This window comes from Pongo pygmaeus, chromosome 10 (genome assembly GCF_028885625.2).
Source record: "Pongo pygmaeus isolate AG05252 chromosome 10, NHGRI_mPonPyg2-v2.0_pri, whole genome shotgun sequence".
NCBI classification, from domain to species: domain Eukaryota; kingdom Metazoa; phylum Chordata; class Mammalia; order Primates; family Hominidae; genus Pongo; species Pongo pygmaeus.
The window spans coordinates 105,860,659-105,878,442 of NC_072383.2; the positions used below are offsets into that span (position 1 = coordinate 105,860,659).

At 48.9% G+C, this 17,784-nt stretch overlaps 1 protein-coding gene across 2 annotated transcripts in view; it reads left to right on the forward strand.

Moving 5' to 3' along the window:
• The first annotated feature begins 519 nt into the window (after positions 1-519).
• The window catches only part of ABTB3 (ankyrin repeat and BTB domain containing 3), a 346,648-nt gene continuing 329,383 nt past the window's right edge, over positions 520-17,784 (forward strand). For both annotated transcript variants that reach the window (XM_054442678.2, XM_054442680.2), the window contains exon 1: positions 520-3,923. In XM_054442678.2, coding sequence (XP_054298653.1) covers positions 2,789-3,923 — 1,135 coding nt within the window. In that variant the 5' untranslated portion in view covers positions 520-2,788. The remainder of the gene's footprint in view (positions 3,924-17,784) is intronic.

Sequence of the window (17,784 nt, forward strand, 5' to 3'; positions counted from 1 at the left end):
AGACTACTCTTTTAACAAATTTCAAGTATATAACATGTTATTATTAACTATAGTCATCATGCTATACATTAGCTCTCCAGAACATATTGATCTTACAACTGAAAGTTTGTGGCCTTTGACAAATATTGTCCCCTTATTGCCCACACTCCAGACCCGGGTAGCCACCATTCTACTTTTTGTTACTATGAGTTCAACATTTTTTTTTAAGAGTCCACGTATAAATGAGATCACGCGGTACTTGTCTTTCTGTGTCTGGCCTATTTCACTTAGGATAATATTCTCCAAGTTCATGATGTTACTGCAAATGACAGGATTTCCTTCTTTTTTAGAGCTGAATAATATTCCATTGCAGATATATACATGCCACATTGTCTTTACCCATTTATCTGTGGATGGACACTTAGATACGTTTCCACATCTTGGTTATTGTGAATAAACTGCAATGAACATGGAAGTGCATCTCTCCCTTCAAGACAGAGATGTTCTTTTCCTTTTTTTTTTTTTCTTTCTTTTGAGATGGAGTCTCACTCTGTCACCCGGGCTGAGGTGCAGTGGCGCAATCTTGGCTCACTGCAACCTCCGCCTCCTGGGTTCAAGCAATTCTTGTGCCTCAGCCTCCTGAGTAGCTGGGACTACAGGTGTGCACCACCATGCCCGGGTAATTTTTGTATTTTTAGTAAAGATGAGGTTTCACCATGTTGGTCTGGCTGGTCTCCAACTTCTGACCTCAAGTGATCTGCCTGCCTCAACCTCCCAAAGTGCTGGCATTACAGGCGTGAGCCACTGCACTCGACTGAGATTTTATTTTCTTTGGGTGTATACTCAGAAGTGGGATTGCTGGATCACATGGTAGTTCTATTTTTATTTTTGGGAACCTCCATGCTGTTTTCCATAATGGCTGTACTCATTTACAACCCCGCCATCAGTGTACAAAGGTTCCCTTTTTTCCACATCCTTGCCAACACTTGTTATCTTTTGACTTTTTGATAATAGCCATCCTTACCGGTGTGAAGTGATATCTCACTGTGGTTTTGATTTGCATCTCCCGAATGATTAGTGATGTTGAGCATATTTGAATATACCTGTTGGCCATTGTTGAACATTCAAAGCAGCAATTTAAAAGCATATCCTTACGTCCTTCATCAATTTACAACAAATATTTACTGAGCACTTATACTGTGCCAGGACTATGCATGGGAACCCCTAGCCCGGCGTAGAATCCAGACAAGTAACCAGACTTTTGCAACCTAGTGTTGCAAGGGCCTAGAAATCAGCAACCACAGAAGGGGATGGAGGCAGTGGAAGCACCGAAGCCAGTCTTGAAAGATCTGGGCCAGCTTCCTATAGGCGGGGATTCTAAGCTGAGAGACACAGTGTGCGGAGTTAGGAATCCCCATGTGTGTAAGATATGGTTTCTGCCTCGGTGGGTGGGGACAGACAAGTAGATGACACGATGCTATTTGAAACAGGAATGCAGCTAAGCCATGCATATATATATTATATCTTTCTTTAGTCAGGAAAGAAGATTCTCCTTTGAGCAAATTTACTCCATTTAAGAAGGCCGAGCTATTTGGAAAGATGCCCACCAGGATGGCAAAGTGGTGCTTGAGCCCTCCCTGCAGCACACGCCCAGGACTTTGAAGCAGGGACAGGGTCTTCCTGGCTGCTGAAAGGAATCGAGTTAATGAGCCCTAGTGGCAGGTGGCGAATGGCCGGAGATCCGGCCTCCCAGTGGTGTCCACCGCCCCGGGCCTCCGCTCGACAGGCTTATTTCCCTCCATGCTGGAGCAAACCCCGGCTGAAAGAGGGCCGCACTAATTGGCTTGCGTACCCGAAGTGGGAATAGAGAGGGAGGAAAACCATGTTTCAGGCGTTACAGGGGGGAAAAAAAGTGGAATGCGAAACGCAGGGGAGAGAGCGACCGTCAGGCAGACACCTTGTGAACCGCGGTGGAGAGCACACCTAGGTGGGGAGGTCACCGACCCAACCCACCACCCTCCGGGAGAATGAGGGCAGGGACAGCAGCAGGGGGCAGCATCCACGTCTCTACGTTTGCAAGGGTCCCCCAAGTCCCTGGCCACTGCTCCCCACTTCCTGCAGCCTCGGTCTCCGCCGGGGGCGTGTGTGAGGGGCGGGGCCACATGGGGAGGAGGGATTTAAAAAAAAAAAAGCGAGGTAATTAGCATTCTCCGATTCCACTGGCTCTCCGCCGCCCCTGCTTTGCATACGCCCGTCCCACTGGCTGCCCGGGGTTTGCTGGGGTTCGGCAAGGTTTGCAGCCGCCACGGCCGCTGCTGCGCTCCGGTGCAGGGCAGGCTGGCGCCGAGCGAACCAGGGCCGGGAGCTGGGAGTCGGGAGCCGGGAGCCAGCTGCCCGCGGAGCTGGGGCGGTGGCGGCATCTGGGGTGGTCTCAGTCCCACGAACACCGTGGCCGGCGCCCGGTGGTTACTGCGCCCAGCGGGGCTCAGGGAGGAGCGGTCTAGACACTTTTTATTTTGGAAGAAAGGGGCAAACCCCGGCGGGAGCTTCCTTCCCTGTCTGGCTCGCTCCCCATTGCGCCCAGCTCCGGCCCGGACTCTGGAAGATGACTCCCGGGTCTACTCTGTATATTCCAGCGGCGGCGGTTCCGGGAGGCAGCCTAAAGTAGTAACAGTTGGTAGCAGCAGCTGGTGGAAAAGTGAGCCGAGGCGGCGCGGACTCGGCTCTCCCCGCGCTCCTCGGCACTCGCTGCTCCTCGCCGCTCCTTCCCCTTGGCTCCCAGGCGGCTGCAGCATGAAGTGGCGCAGCGATGGCCAGGAGAGGTAAGAAGCCCGTAGTGAGAACGCTGGAGGATCTGACGCTGGACTCGGGTTATGGTGGCGCGGCGGACTCGGTGCGCTCCTCCAACTTGTCTTTGTGCTGTTCCGACTCGCACCCGGCGTCCCCGTATGGCGGGAGCTGCTGGCCGCCTCTAGCTGACTCCATGCACAGCCGGCACAACAGCTTTGACACCGTCAACACTGCCCTGGTGGAAGACTCCGAGGGGCTGGACTGCGCCGGCCAGCACTGCTCGCGGCTGCTGCCGGACCTGGACGAGGTCCCCTGGACTCTCCAGGAGCTGGAGGCGCTTCTGCTGCGTTCGCGGGATCCCCGGGCAGGCCTGGCGGTCCCCGGCGGCCTGCCCAAGGACGCGCTGGCCAAGCTGTCGACGCTGGTGAGCCGGGCGCTGGTGCGCATCGCCAAAGAGGCGCAGCGCCTGAGCCTGCGCTTCGCCAAGTGCACCAAGTACGAGATCCAGAGCGCCATGGAGATCGTGCTGTCCTGGGGCCTGGCCGCGCACTGTACGGCGGCTGCGCTGGCCGCACTGTCCCTCTACAACATGAGCAGCGCCGGTGGCGACCGCCTGGGCCGCGGCAAGTCGGCACGCTGCGGCCTCACCTTCTCCGTGGGCCGCGTGTATCGTTGGATGGTGGACAGCCGCGTGGCGCTGCGCATCCACGAGCACGCCGCCATCTACCTGACAGCCTGCATGGAGAGCCTCTTCCGGGACATCTACTCGCGGGTCGTGGCCTCTGGGGTGCCCCGGAGCTGCAGTGGCCCTGGGTCAGGCTCAGGCTCCGGCCCAGGCCCGAGCTCGGGCCCTGGTGCGGCCCCCGCGGCGGATAAAGAGCGGGAGGCGCCCGGGGGAGGAGCGGCGAGCGGCGGCGCCTGTAGCGCAGCCAGCAGCGCCAGCGGGGGCAGCAGCTGTTGCGCCCCGCCGGCCGCCGCGGCCGCCGCAGTCCCGCCGGCAGCCGCCGCCAACCACCACCATCACCACCACCATGCGCTCCACGAGGCGCCCAAGTTCACCGTGGAGACCCTGGAGCACACGGTCAACAACGACTCGGAGATCTGGGGTCTCCTGCAGCCCTACCAGCACCTGATCTGCGGGAAGAACGCCAGCGGTAAGTGTCTGCGCGGATGCCACTCCCTCTCACCCAACCTGGCCAACTCTTGGCGCGAGTTTGCCTCGCGTCCCCCTCCCGCGTCTTCCCAGCCACGCGCTGCTGTCCCAAGCCGCTGAGGAGGCGGCCGGGCTGGAGGTAGCCAGAACTAGAGGCTGCCTGTTTCCTCCTGCACTCGGGTGCGCGTATTTTACGCCGCTGGTGCTGTCCCAGGTCCGGGAGCGCGAGGTTCCGCCCCCGGTGCGGGGCGGGGCGACAGCTGCCTCCAGCAGGCAGTGAGCAAAACCCAGCACCATTTTTTGGAGCAGGGTTGAGATCATTTGCGCTTAGTACATATACTCCACCCCTGCGCTGTTTGTTTTGACCTTGAAGATGCCACTTCCCTGGGCGCATGAATTGTGCTCCCTAGCACTTGGGAGGAGGCGCGTTCCGCTCTCCGCAATCCAGTACTCCCACTCCCTCGGGGGACACTCAGTGCACGGGGGAAGGAGGGGCCTGGCGGCCGTACCGGCTGAATGGTTGAAAGCTTGCTCGGCCTAGACAGTCGTAGAGGTGGGTGTGGTGAGACTGGGGTGCGGGAAGACTTGTCGGTGCCAAGTTTTTCCAGAGCAGTGTTTGAGGGCTAGAGCACACAGCTGGTGGGGGCTGCAGGATGGACAAAGCCTCCCAGCTCTTGGCCTCTCCATTCCCTCTGGCAGGGAGCTGCAGCTCTCACCACTTGGCTGAAGGAGGGCCTCTGGGGATCTGGGCAGGATGGAGCTGGCGGGGGCCAGTTCTGGAGGGGGTTGTTAGTTTAGGGCGTCGTTTCCAGCGGGTTCTATCATCGTCTCTTCACGCCCCACTGTTTTGAAGGCCTGACCTGGGTAGGTCTGAACCCGCAGTTCTGTCCTTGAAGGGGGTGGGGCCGGGGCGCTTGTTTTCGAGAGCTCGCGCTGGCGGTGCTACCCGTCTGCGAAAGCCGGAGCTAGACACTTCAAAGCTTCAATTTTCCACAGGAAATGGTAGAAGCGTAACTGGAGACTCTAAAGGCGAAATAAAACTTTGTTACATATTCGGCGGTTTGGCCAGAGGTTGCGTGGTTGGAGCTGAAATGCAGTCTTTCTGGGCAGATTTCATTCATGTTGCTGCCTGTCTGTTTCCCGGGGGCTGGAGGAGCACTGCGGTGGGCGGTGCCAAGGATGTGCATGTGCGTGTGAGAGTCTGTGTGCGCGCGCGTCTGTGCGTGTGTAAGTGTGCTTGTGAGTGTGCGCAGGAACAAGCGGGCGCTTGGGGCGCCGGGCTCCAGCGGAAGCCTTTGGAAACCGACCCTGCAGTCCTCGGTCCCTTCACCTGGATTTGATCATCAGTGGGGGAGGGGAAGGAAGGAGCAAAGCGGGTGTGTGTTTGTGTGTGTTGGGGAGGGGAATCCGCGCTGATCTCGGAGACTCTTCGGGATCTCTTTGCCAGAGCCCTTCCCTGTCTGCTGCCAGCCAGGACACAACCCTCAAAGAGAGGATATCTTCGAGGCCACACACACACACACACACACACCCTGAAATCTCGACTAAGATGGAAACATCTGGGTAGAAGGCATTGGGCTTTGTATGTGCTTCTTCAGAATGCGGGGATTCACCTGCAAAACCTGGGAGCTTTGGACTGGATTGCTCTTTGTTTGAAACCCTACCTCCACCAAAAAGCACGGAGGGGCTTAATTTCCTTCCTGGGGGCTCCCATGACAATCATCTTTTACTCTTTGCTGCCCCTGACTCCCAACTCCTTACCCACCTTCTGGGCCTGGAACCTCTTCTTTTTTCTCCCTCAGTATTTCCTTTGGAAGGCTCTAGTGTGGAAATCTGGGCACCCTGCCCTACTTCTGTCTTTGCCATTATCCTGAAGTTATAAGTTTGGGCAAGTCACTTTACATCTTTGGGCCTCAGTTGCCTCATCTGTAAAATAGGGGGCTAGATATGTAATACACCCCCACATCCTCTTGTAGCTCTGTGTTAGTTGCTTCTATATTTTTTCAAATCGGTTTTACTTTTATGAGCCTTAACAACTTTTAAAAACAGTTTTTGTGTTTACCCTTTCTGGAGGAAGTATAATTTAAGGAAGGAGAAGACCACAGAGTTGGTTTTAGGCAGGGTGAGTGTGTGACAGTTGGGGTTTGCTGCCATCACAACCTCTCCCACACCACAGCGCTGAACTCTTGGGTTTCGGGGCCCCTTCAGCCTCCTCTGAGTATGAGATATACTATAGTTTCATTGTGATCTCTTCATGCCTTTTCTTTCGGCTTGTTTAAAACGGCAGGTCACTTATGCAGAAGAGTTAAAGAATGAGTGATTAATTCCTTAGGTATTGGAATCATACATTAAACATCAAACCTATTTCTTAAACTATTTTGTACAGAGTCTTTCTGATCTGCAAGCCTTATTAAGGACGACGTACCTTACATAATAGATTTTCCCTCCTTTAACTTGGTAGCATCACTTATTTATTCATTTGTGAATTCATTTGTTCATCGGCACTTATTACAGTTGCTGAATGCTAGGGTCTGAGCAAGTGCTGGGTAAGAGGTAATAACAGCTAACATGTATCCAGCAGGGCTCTGTATATTGACCCATTTGATCCCCAGTACCTCTTGAAAAGGTACTACACTATTATCCCCATTATATACAGGAAGAAACTGAGGCATAGGGAACTTAAGTATCTTGCTTATTTAAATACAGATAGCCTGGCTCCAGAGTCCGTACTCTTAACTCCTGCCTGTATGACTCTTTAGTGACAGATGAGTTCCCTGCCTTCAGGCATCCCACCTGCCCTTTATTACCTACAAAGGTGAACAGAGACCCTTCCTGTCATATAATTCCTGAATTATATACTTGTTGTTCCTCTCAAATGGAACTGGGCAGAACTGGATTTTACATGTTTTTCTATCCCGTGCTAAGCCTAAGAGAGGCCCTAGTACACAGTTGGAGCTTATTAGACACCTTTTTGAGTTAAGCAAGCTATTGTACTGTGTTATACAATGATGTCCTGAAAGAACCTATTGCTTTTTGAGTTTCTTGAATCATCTTTGCAAGTTTTTCTACTTTGTTGTTATTGTTGTTCTAAAGAAAGGGTCTCGCTATGTTGCCCAGGCTGGCCTTGAACTCCTGAGCTCAAGCAATCCTCCCACCTCAGCCGAGTAGCTGGGACTACAGGCAGGCACTGGCTCCAAGTTCTTCTTCCTTGGTTGCCCCTTCTTACTGCCATTTCTGTACCTGTCCACTTTTCTAATTTGCTGCTGCTAAACTGCCCAGGCTAAGGAATTGTGAAACTAGTCACATGGGACTGGATTCAGAAAAAAAAGATAATTGGCTCTAAAGCAAAAGAAGGCTTAGGGGCTCTCAAAAATCACATCCATGGGCTTGCTGTGGGCATGAACTTTGTGGTTATGTAAAAACTTTTCAGAACTGGAGTTTTGTGTTGATTTTCAGCTGTTTTGAAGAGCCGGGGAAACAGCTAAGGGACCCCATTGATGTTTCTGTGGAGTTTTAAAAATTTGACTTGATTGAGCTAAATAAGGAGTGGGCAGAAGTACTTCACTGTGCCTTTGTATGTGCTAGTCATTGTACCTTAAACTCCTTTAGAGCTGGCCAGTTCCTACTCATCCTTGAAGACTTGGCTTCAAGAATGAGTTGGTCTTCCTGGCTTCCTTGTGAGGGCTTCCTTGATGCAATCCCTTCTCCGTTCTTATTCATCTCTGTGTCTCCTTCCATATCACTGAGCACAGTGCCTGGCACTTTGTATAATAGATACTCTCTACTGCTTGTTAAATGAATATAACCAGCTCATTCAATTTTAGGCATTTACAATTTGCCTACCACCTGTAAAGGCAGTTGTTAAGAGAATGGCCTCTGGTGTTGGACCTCTAGGATTTGAATTTCAAGGCGCCATTTTCCAGCTGTGTGTTCTTAGGTATGCGACCTAACCTCTCTGTCCTCCAGTTTCCTCAGCTGTAAAACAGGTAATAATTACAAGGATTAAATGAGATTATGTGTCTAAGGCTATTATAATCTGGTGCTGACACATGGTAGGTGCTAAAATGATGATGATAGTTGTGATAATCCAGGCACAATGGTATCTCATCTCTATCACACCCAGATTAATTCATTCCCACATGCTCAGGGTGGATGGAGGCAACAAGGCACAGAATTTTAACTGGATCCTCCTTTTTAATATAGCACCAAGTAACTCAGTACACCCACCTCAAGGATTGATGCCATGGGCACAGCTCTGTGGCCAGAGTCACAAAAAGATTGTTTTGGTCAAAGGAAAATAGCTTATTTTGGGGTGGCTGAGGCAGGAAGATTGCTTGAGGCCAGGAGTTTGAGACCAGCTGAAGCAACATAGTGAGATCTCATCTCTACAAAAAATAAATAAATAAAATTAAGGTAGCTTATTTTATTTGCTGTATTTTAAACTTAAATGATATCTCTCTTTAGTGAAGGGGCACCAGGAAACTTTCTGGAAGTAGTCCCTCATGTTAATTGGGATGTGGGTTCAGAGGTATATGCATTTGTCAAATGGGGTTTCACCATGCTGGCCAGGCTGGTATCTAATGGTAAACCTAGTATTTGTGCATTTTACTGTATTGCGAAATATACTTCAGTTAAAAAAAAGACACACCAAAAAAAAGACATAGGCATTCTTGAATTACATTTTGTTTTAAATGTACAATTTGAAGGGCAGACTGGAAGAGGCGGTATGGAATGATGAAAAGGAAAGGGAGAAAGACCTTAACGCTTAGATCTAACCCCAAATTTTCACTCTACCATTCTCTAGCAAGTGACTTAATTGTGCTGAACTTAGTTTTCTCATCTGTACAGTGAGGATTACAAAACAAAAGAAGATGTATTTTAAAAAGGAAGAAAACCCAAACCGAACACAAAGGGCGATTACAAAGATTAAATCAGATACAGTTTATAAAAGCACCTGCCACATAGTAGGCACTCAATAATAATGGCTTCCTTAAAAAACAGATTATTCAGGCTGGAAATAATAATAATACTTGGGGGATTTTCAATAGTCTCTTTCATTTCAGGGATCCCCAATCACTTGATAAACATTAATTAACACGAGCCCTCACCTGTCAGCACGGGCTTGGGGGGTAGGTTGGTTTTCAGGTCTCTTGCTTTTCTATTGTCTCTGCACAAAATGCTTGCTCAGCCGTTTTCCTGTCCCTAAACTGGTCATGCTGTTCTGTGGAGCAGTGTTGCTGTGTTGGACCAAAAATGTCACAGAAGGAACCCAACTTCTTAAGAGGAACAGCAAATGCTATCTCAAGAGCCAGCTGTAGCAGTATCTGTGCTCACAGAGCACCTTTTTAATTAACTGGCTTGATGTAAATTAAAACTTGGAATTTGGGTCACTAGAGGGTGATTTGGTTTTCTGTGTAGACTTGCTAGTTCAGTGCTGGGGCATTTGCAAGTTGGGTGTTTCCTGAAACATGAAATAAAAATAACAAAATAAAACAATGAAGGACTAACCTGAAGACCTGGGGTCAAGGGCAGAGTTGATGAACTTTGAATAGAAGGAAGGCCTCTAATTCTGAGTCTGTTAGTATTTGTGACCTTGAGCCAGGTACCAAACTCATTGTTACCAAACTTATTATCTACTGAGAGGTAAATACAAAATAGTAATTGACTCTGGAGTCAGGCACACCTGTAAGCTGCAGTTTCCCTATCTGTAAAATGGGTATTATAATAAACAGCTCTACTTGTATAGCTTATTATATGCCAGGCACTATTTTAAGAGCTTTATGTATTATCATTATAGTTACATCAGCTATTATTATTATTATTATTATTATTATTATTGAGACGGAGTTTTGCTCTTGTTGCCCAAGCTGGAGTGCAATGGCACAATCTCAGCTCACTGCAACCTCCGCCTCCCAGGTTCAAGAGATTCTCCTGCCTCAGCCTCCTGAGTAACTGGGATTACAGGCATGCGCCACCACACCCAGCTAATTTTGTATTTTTAGTAGAGATGGGGTTTCACCATGCTGGCCAGGCTGGTTTTGAACCTTTGACCTCAGGTGACCCACCCATCTCTGCCTCCCAAAGTGCTGGGATTACAGGCATGAGCCCCCGTGCCTAGCCTCATCAGCTATTATTAAAGACAGTTCAGAAATCTCAGTAGCTTAACACAATAGAAATTCATTTCTTATACACTTAAACTCTGATTGGGAGAGGAGTGGGGTTGGAGGAGGCAGGAGGGTCATTTAGGTACCAAGCTTGATTAATGGAGAGTTTGCTTTTTTATCTTCTACATGTGGCCTTCAGCACCTTCCTTGGGCATTCATCCAGCCAGTAGGTAGAGGGAGACAGTGAGTGTGGAGGAGCTTAAGAAAGGTAGTATAGGCTAAGCCTGGAGGGACTTACGTTGCTTGTGTTCACATATCATTGACCAGATGTATCATTGGCTCTCTGACCACCAGTACGTGTGTGCCTCCTTCTTCCTATGCACAAAACACCTTCTCTTTTCCCTAAGGGAGGAACCCACATTTTTTCTGATCCCTGCATCCAACTTCAAGTTCAGAGTCATGGATAGTCCTATCCATGAAGCTGAGTGTGGCACCTCACCATGGTCCAGGGACCCATGAGGCAAAACAAACATATTATCTGCCACTCTGCATTCATATCCCACATCTGAGCAGAGTGGGATAACCATCATGAAACTCCCATTTGGAAAAGATAATCATGGAAGGTACGTACACAGCAGTCACTGGTCCTCAGTAGTGATGAAATCTTGCCAAGCAAGCATTGTGGGGTTGTATCCTAGCAGTGGGTGAAGTTCCTGGATTAGGTCCTGATTCTTCTCCTGATGGGAATTTACTGGTTCATTGTTCTCCACCCTCTCAGCTGTGCTGGTGGGAGGATTTTTCTTTGTTATTTTTCGTGGCCACACCTGAAGTTGGTCGTGGGCAGTATGGCCTTCTTGGGGGCTCTAAATCTTTTGTGACCTAGTTCTTTCCCTTGAACCTTTGGGGGCCCAAGGATTGTTTTAATGCTGTAACAGTAAAAGACTATTAAAATCAAGGTTTATAGATTTTGCAGTGCAATTCCCTCAAGAACTTAGTAAGACTTTCATCTATGATGTCTAATATGCCAGTAGCCACACCCAGAGTTATTTCCTAGACTTAATTCTGAAGCCCGGATTATTACTTCCTTTTCCCCATACCTCTCTTTCTCTCTAAATTTAATGGCAGCTACCTTGAGGTCATCAGGCTTAGGTGGGAAGCTTATATTCTTAATATGATACTTATTTCACTTAAATGTCTTCTCACTCTTTTGTCTTATTGTTTGGGGTTTAGACATAGTTGTCTGTTTTTACCTCTCCACTATTCCTTTCTAAAATTACTTTCAAACTGGTTAATTTAGGCCTGAGTTCTTCTCTTTCCCTAGTACCTTGCTTAACTCAGCCAGGAACAGTTAGCAAACTTTATTACCATTATTTTTTCCAGTCTCTTTCTATAGAGCATACAGGCTTAGTAGGCATGAGCTCTGACTGCCAAGTTATCATAGATGACAGTTTAATGAGACATTTTACTTCTGTATCACATGGGTCTCCAGTTTTCCAGGCTCTAGTATAACCTGCTACCTGACTTCTAAGCCAATGTCACATGTTTTAAGCAGCCCACTTCTGGAACTAAGTTCTATATTAGTTAGGGTAATGCTAGCTGATGTGTCAGATGAATCCTAACATCTTAGTGGCTGAACGTAATGAAAGCTGCTTTCTCATTCATGTAGAGTCCACCTGATGGCAGGGGAGAGAGGTGCTCTGTCTGTGGAAGCTGATGAAAGCTCTGCCATCTTGGATGTATAACTCCCGGAGATGTCTCTGACTGAGGATGACAGAGAATGTGGAGGCTTATAATACAGTCCTGGGTGTGGGTGTGTCAATTCCTTCCGCATTCCAATGACCAGCACTCAGTCACATGGCCTCCACTAGATGTAAGGGGGCTGAAAATTGCGGTCTCTGGCAGGGCAGCCACCCACAGCCACAAGTCTACACTATCAGATGGGCATAAGCATTTAATAGAGAGCTAGCCATCTCAACAACCTTACAAAGCAGGCGCTATTATTATCCCCATTTTACAGATTAAGAAGTTGAGGAACAGAAGGTTTAATGAATTTGCTTAAGGTGACATGGCTTGCAAGTGGCTGGCCAGATTTGAATTAGGCATTTGGCAGACTGCCTTATAGAATGCTTGTGAGGAGTAAAATGACATAATGAACGTGAAATGTTGAACCTACCATCTCATATGCACTTAATAACTGTTATCTTTATCTTTATTATGATCGATAGTATCATTCTATACTGAAAGTGGAGTGGATTAACAGTGAATGGATGCGAAAGTAAAATGTCAATCTGAACGAGTGGGCGTTCCAGGAAAATTGTATTACGCGTCTGTCTTCTTTGCCTTCTCCTGCATTTTATCCACAGGGGGAACTACCAGTTGCTGAACCAGGGACTATTCCAGGATTTCCACACACATAACTTCATTTAATCTCCACACTCTTCTTGAGAAATGACTGTTTCTTATCCCCATTGTGCTGAGGAAGAAACTGAGGCTCAGAAAAGTTCAGCAACTAGTTCAGGATGCCACAGCTACAAAGTGGTTGAGTTGGGATTTGGGCTCAAAAGCCTGTGCTCTGAACTGCCACAGCCCAGTGGTGAAATCTGAATCACAGGGGCCTCCAGGAGGATCCCAGAAGGACTCCAGAGCAGCCTGAGGGGCGTGTGGGATAGAGGGCGGGGCTTGCCTTGGTGGTGGTGATTATGGTTGATGATTGTCCTTGTGCATAGTATGTGGTCGCAGGTCTTTTTTTAGTCCCCTCCAGCTTCCCCTCTCCCTGGCTGCTCCATGAGTCACTTCCCAGCTGTCCATCAGATCACAGCGTAGCCTCCTCAGCTGAGGCCCTGGGGAAATAGCTGGCTTCATCGTCTCCAGGGACAGCTCCCTCCATACCCTGCATAGCTGGGTGGGCTCAGTGCCATAAGAAGCACAGGCCCTCTCACAAGTAGAACTGAATTCAGAAAACTGGCATAGGGGAGAATTGATTCCATTTCTACTGCAGAGGAGACTGAGCCTGGTCCTCCCTGAGAATTACAGAGCTGGGTTTTTCCCAGACTCTGGAGTTAGGTGGACCAGGGTTCAAATTCTGGCTCTATTGCCTACACGCCAGGTGATCTTGGGCAAGTCAGTTCGTCTTTCCCAGCCTCAAGTTTCTCTTCTGCTTAATAAGGATAATGGTAGCACTCCCTCATAAAGAAAATGTCGTTGAGAGAATGAGTTAATTCATATAAAAGTCTTTAGAATAATATTGGACACATCATAAGTACTCAATATCTGTTAATAATCATCATTATTATTATTAAGTGCTTAAGCAGTGCCAGCCTCCTTGCTTAAAGAACTGCTCCCTGGATGCTGCCTCATTTACTGAGTGACTGAAAAGCTTTCTATAGTTTGTCAGTAAACAGACTTCTGGACTTTGACCACTTATTAGCTGTGTGATGTCAGGCAAGTTACCTAACCTCTCTGTGACTCAGTCTTTCCCTTTGTTACATGATAGTAATAGTGAAAACTAATTCTGAAGGCTGTTGGGAAGTGCCTGACATGTAGAAATTGCTTCATACATGTTGGCTATTGTGGGGTTTTATTATGTTCATTATCACTGTTTCTATAGGCACTGTGTTAAATGTTGAGCAACACAGTCCCTGTGCTCATGGAGCTTGCAGGCCTGTGCTGGGTTTAATTTATTCATCAAAGAATTATGCAGATGTAAATTTACAACTGGTGACATGTGCAACAAAGGAGAGACATACAGGCTATTAGAGTCTTTACCACGGCTCTTGATGTGGTTGGGAGTAAGGCTTCACTAAGGAAATGGGGAAGTGAGGCTTGAGTGAGGCTTGAATGAGGCTGAAGCATGGCCAAGTTGGTGGAAAAGGTAGGAAGAATACTTGGTGAATGCGAATTGCATGTGCAAAGGGCCTGTGGCAGAGGAGAGCATGGGGGGAAGGTAGAACGGCCAGTGCAGCTGGAATGGGAGAGGGTAGGGAGGGAGCCTGGTAGAGGTTAGACTGAGCATCTGACAGATTAAGCAGGCTTTTACAGAGGGCACTGGAGAGCCCTTGAAAGCTTTTAAGGAGGGAGATGCAGTGATCAGATTTGTGTTCTAAAAAGATCATGTTGGCAGTAGTTCAGAGAGCAGACTGGAAGGGTGAATGTGGGAAGGCTGGTTAGGTATTGTCATCATCCCCATCTTACCCAAGAAGAATCTGAGGCTGTGACACATTAAGTCACTTGCCCAAAGTTGCTAAGACAATAAGTAGAGAACTCAATTTAAAAACATAGAATTTAAGTCTGAGGGACTTCAAATTTGACCTTCCTCTCACCATACCATGCCTCATCCCAAGGGAGCATCTGATTTAACTCTCACATTTTACAGATGTGGAAACTGAGGCCCAGAGTGGGATACTGTCTTGTCCAAGATCACACAGCAGAGCTGGAACTGGTATCCCAGGTTTCTGGATTTTTAGAGCCCATCTCCCATCCGCAGTGATGTATTGTCTCCTCTAAACCAGATCACTCGTGGGAAGCATAGTGGGATGAAAGCCTGCGTTGTCGACAGCAGTTTGGAGATTAATTTACAATCCTGCTGTAATATCTCCGGTTTCGCTGTACATCTCACAGTAAAATAAATGCTAGTCTGGAAGCATGTGGAGGTCCCCATTACATCGTGGCTGAACCACTGAAAGCAATTACTGTGAAGATCAGGTGTGCTAACTGCAGAATCAAATTAACAGTTCCCCTGTGCATTCATATCTAAAAGCAAATCAGAGAGGAAGCTTTGAGGAGAGGTAAGTGAAATCTTAAAGCACAGTGCCTGCCTCCGAGGTTGAGGCTGCATGGATTAACAGATTTTCTTTGGGTGGTATGTGTCATTGTTCCTTCCTAATCCCAGCTCAGGGTACCACCCAGGGAGTCATGATGTGCCCAAGAAGCACGCCAGACTTAAATTACCTTTCTTTCTCTGGATGCTTCTGAGCATTTCAAATACTGGGGACGCGGCACAGCCTTTCTCTCTCTGCCTCCTCCCTCAGCCCCCTTCAGCCTTCTCTATACTGACTTTGAGGTTTAGGGGCTGGGCTCACCCTCCTGAGTAAAGCCACAGGTGCTTCCTGCCCTCATGGAGCTTGCAGGCTTGAGGCGGGTTTAGTTTATTTACAGATAGTCACACAGATGTCAAACTGCACCCATGACAGTTGCTCCGCGGGAGAGGTTCACGGGGCCAGGAGTGTTTGATGGGGACAAAGCCTCCTTAGACTGCGGGGTGAGGTCCAGGGCGGTGCCTGCAAGGAGGGGAGCTGCCCCTCCCTTGTGCTTCCGGGGGGACCGGGGACACCAGGCATTCAGAGGTGGAAGGCTCCTTGTCAGCCTCCTCCACCTGGTGCTGGTGGTGACACAGGTGGTGGGGAAACCTTCAGGGATGGGGTGGTAAGGGTGTGATCTGTGCACAGGTGATTGGAGCTCCTCCTTCCCACCCGGAAGTCTGCACCACCAGGGCAGGCAGGGGGCGGAGAGCAGGGAATCTCATCCCCATGTCAGGGTCTCTGATTCTGCTCAATCTCCTTCCCTTTGGAAGCCCTCCCCACCCTCCTCCTGCTCCTGCCATTCTGCAGCTGCCATTGTTGGGGCCAGATGATAGGCCTCTGGTTCAGCTCGCTGCGGCAGCCAAGGTGTACGGCGGGCAGGGGCCTCCCCTCCCCCCGCCTCATCTCTCCCCACCAGGGTCCGCTGGCTGCTCTTGTTGATTCGGCTGCTGCTCTGTTTTCTCTCTCCCAGCATGAGAGCTATGGATTAAGGAAACAGACCAAGAGTGCGCTGGCACCTTCACAGCCTCTGATGGCCCCATGATGTGGAGTCTGGAGGGGCAGCTGGGAGCCTGTGCTGGGGTAGGAATTTGCCTGAGCCCCGCAGTGCATGGGAAGGCGTCGCTTGGCTCAGGCCCAGGTGGGCTCCTGCTGTGTGACCTCACGCTCCTGACCTCTCTGAGCCTCATTGCCCTCACATGGCAGTTGGAAATAATGATCACACCAGTTTCTGGTGTTGATAGAGTTGGACGTGTCTAATGAGGCGATGCTTTGGAAAACCAAGAAGCCCAGCACATCGTCATGGTAAAAGCTGACACGTTCTGACCATTTGCCACACTCCTGGCACCATTTTAAGTAATGGAAAGCATTAGCTGCTCTATGAGACAGGTATGGTTATCATCTCTGTTTTACAGGTGAGGACACCTGGGAGAGATGGAGAGACTTGCTCAAAGTCCTACAGTTAGTAAGATGCAGAGTGGGGACTCCGTCCCTGGTTCTCAGCGCCTGTTCCTAACCACCATGCCTTGAGGAGGGAATATGGGATGTGAGAGAGATCTGACTCAGAAATCATGAAAGATGAGTGAGGAGTACTTACCCAGGCACCTGGGGTGAGTAACATCACCCTGTCAGGGGCAGAGAAGTGAGGCAGCTGGCCCGAGACTGTGTGGCTAGTAGCAGCAGAGGCCGGGGTTGAACGCAGGCCATCCTGCCTCAAGGCCTGAGCACACGTGAGGGGAGGAGGGGAAAAGACGTGAGTCTCCCCAGGCCATGCCATGCGATGTTGTGACCCGTGGCAAGGCCCTGTTCTCCTACTGGCCCTGCTAGGGTTGGGCTACAGATTTGCCACTGCTGAGCTTCCCAGAAGCCTGTGCAAAAGGAGCAATCATGAGCCGACTCACAGTTCTTTGTGTGGTGGATGAGACAGCAATAAACTAGCTGCTATAGCTATGCCTGTTGCTTAGGCCAGAAAGAAATTTCTCAGTAGGAGACTAGAAGCCATTATTAAGTTGCATTTAGCGACCTCACATTTCAGCCCATGGTTGTTAAGGAAGAACAAGGGGAGCTGCTTCTTGATCTGCAAAGGGTCTCTCCCACCTGTCCCTGCTGCCTTCACCCCCCTCCCTCATTCCTTATGGAATGTCCAGTTGTTGTCCTTTGTGTATAAACAGAAGGCAGGGATTGGGGCAGCATATGACTCTTACTCCTGTGTTCTGGAGGAGGGTCTTAGGGTCAGAAGATAGCCTGAAAGTGTATGTCTAAGTCAGATGGTCTGTAGAGAAGCAGAGTGAGTTCATATGCTCCTCTGGGACAAAATAAGCAGACCACACATGGCACCTGCAAATATAGTCATCAGCAAGCTGGGGTGCAAGTTTAGGGAGGCAGGAGAGAGCTGGGTGGGACCTGGGCTTTGGAGAGATTTCATCGGTGTGGTCAGATGAGACAGCACTTGTGAGTTTAGTGCCAGAAGAGGACATGAGGCCCGCTCTAGACAAGCTGTGTTGATCTCAGGCAAGTGACTTAACCTCTTTGGACCTGTTTCCTCATCAGAAAAATGGAGATAAGAAATATACCAGGTTTCCAGAATTGTTTTGAGGCTCAAAAGAGTCCTCAGATGTAAAAGTGCTCTGTAAACTGTAAAATAACCATTCATTCAATTATTTATTCAATAGATATTTATCGAGAGCCTACTATATACCAGGTATGGTTCTAGATACTTAGCATCCATCAGTTCATAGAAAAAAATCATTGCCTTTACAGAACTTACATTCTACTGGGAGAACCCCTACATACTAAACACACTGAATAAGTAAAAGTGTTAGAAGGTGACACCTGCCATGGAAAAAATAGATCAGAGTAAGGGGAATCGGGAGAGTAGGGGATGGTTGCAATGATAACATGGTCAGGGTGGCCTCACTCCAAAGATGACATTGGTGTAGAAAGATGAAGGAGGTGACGGAAT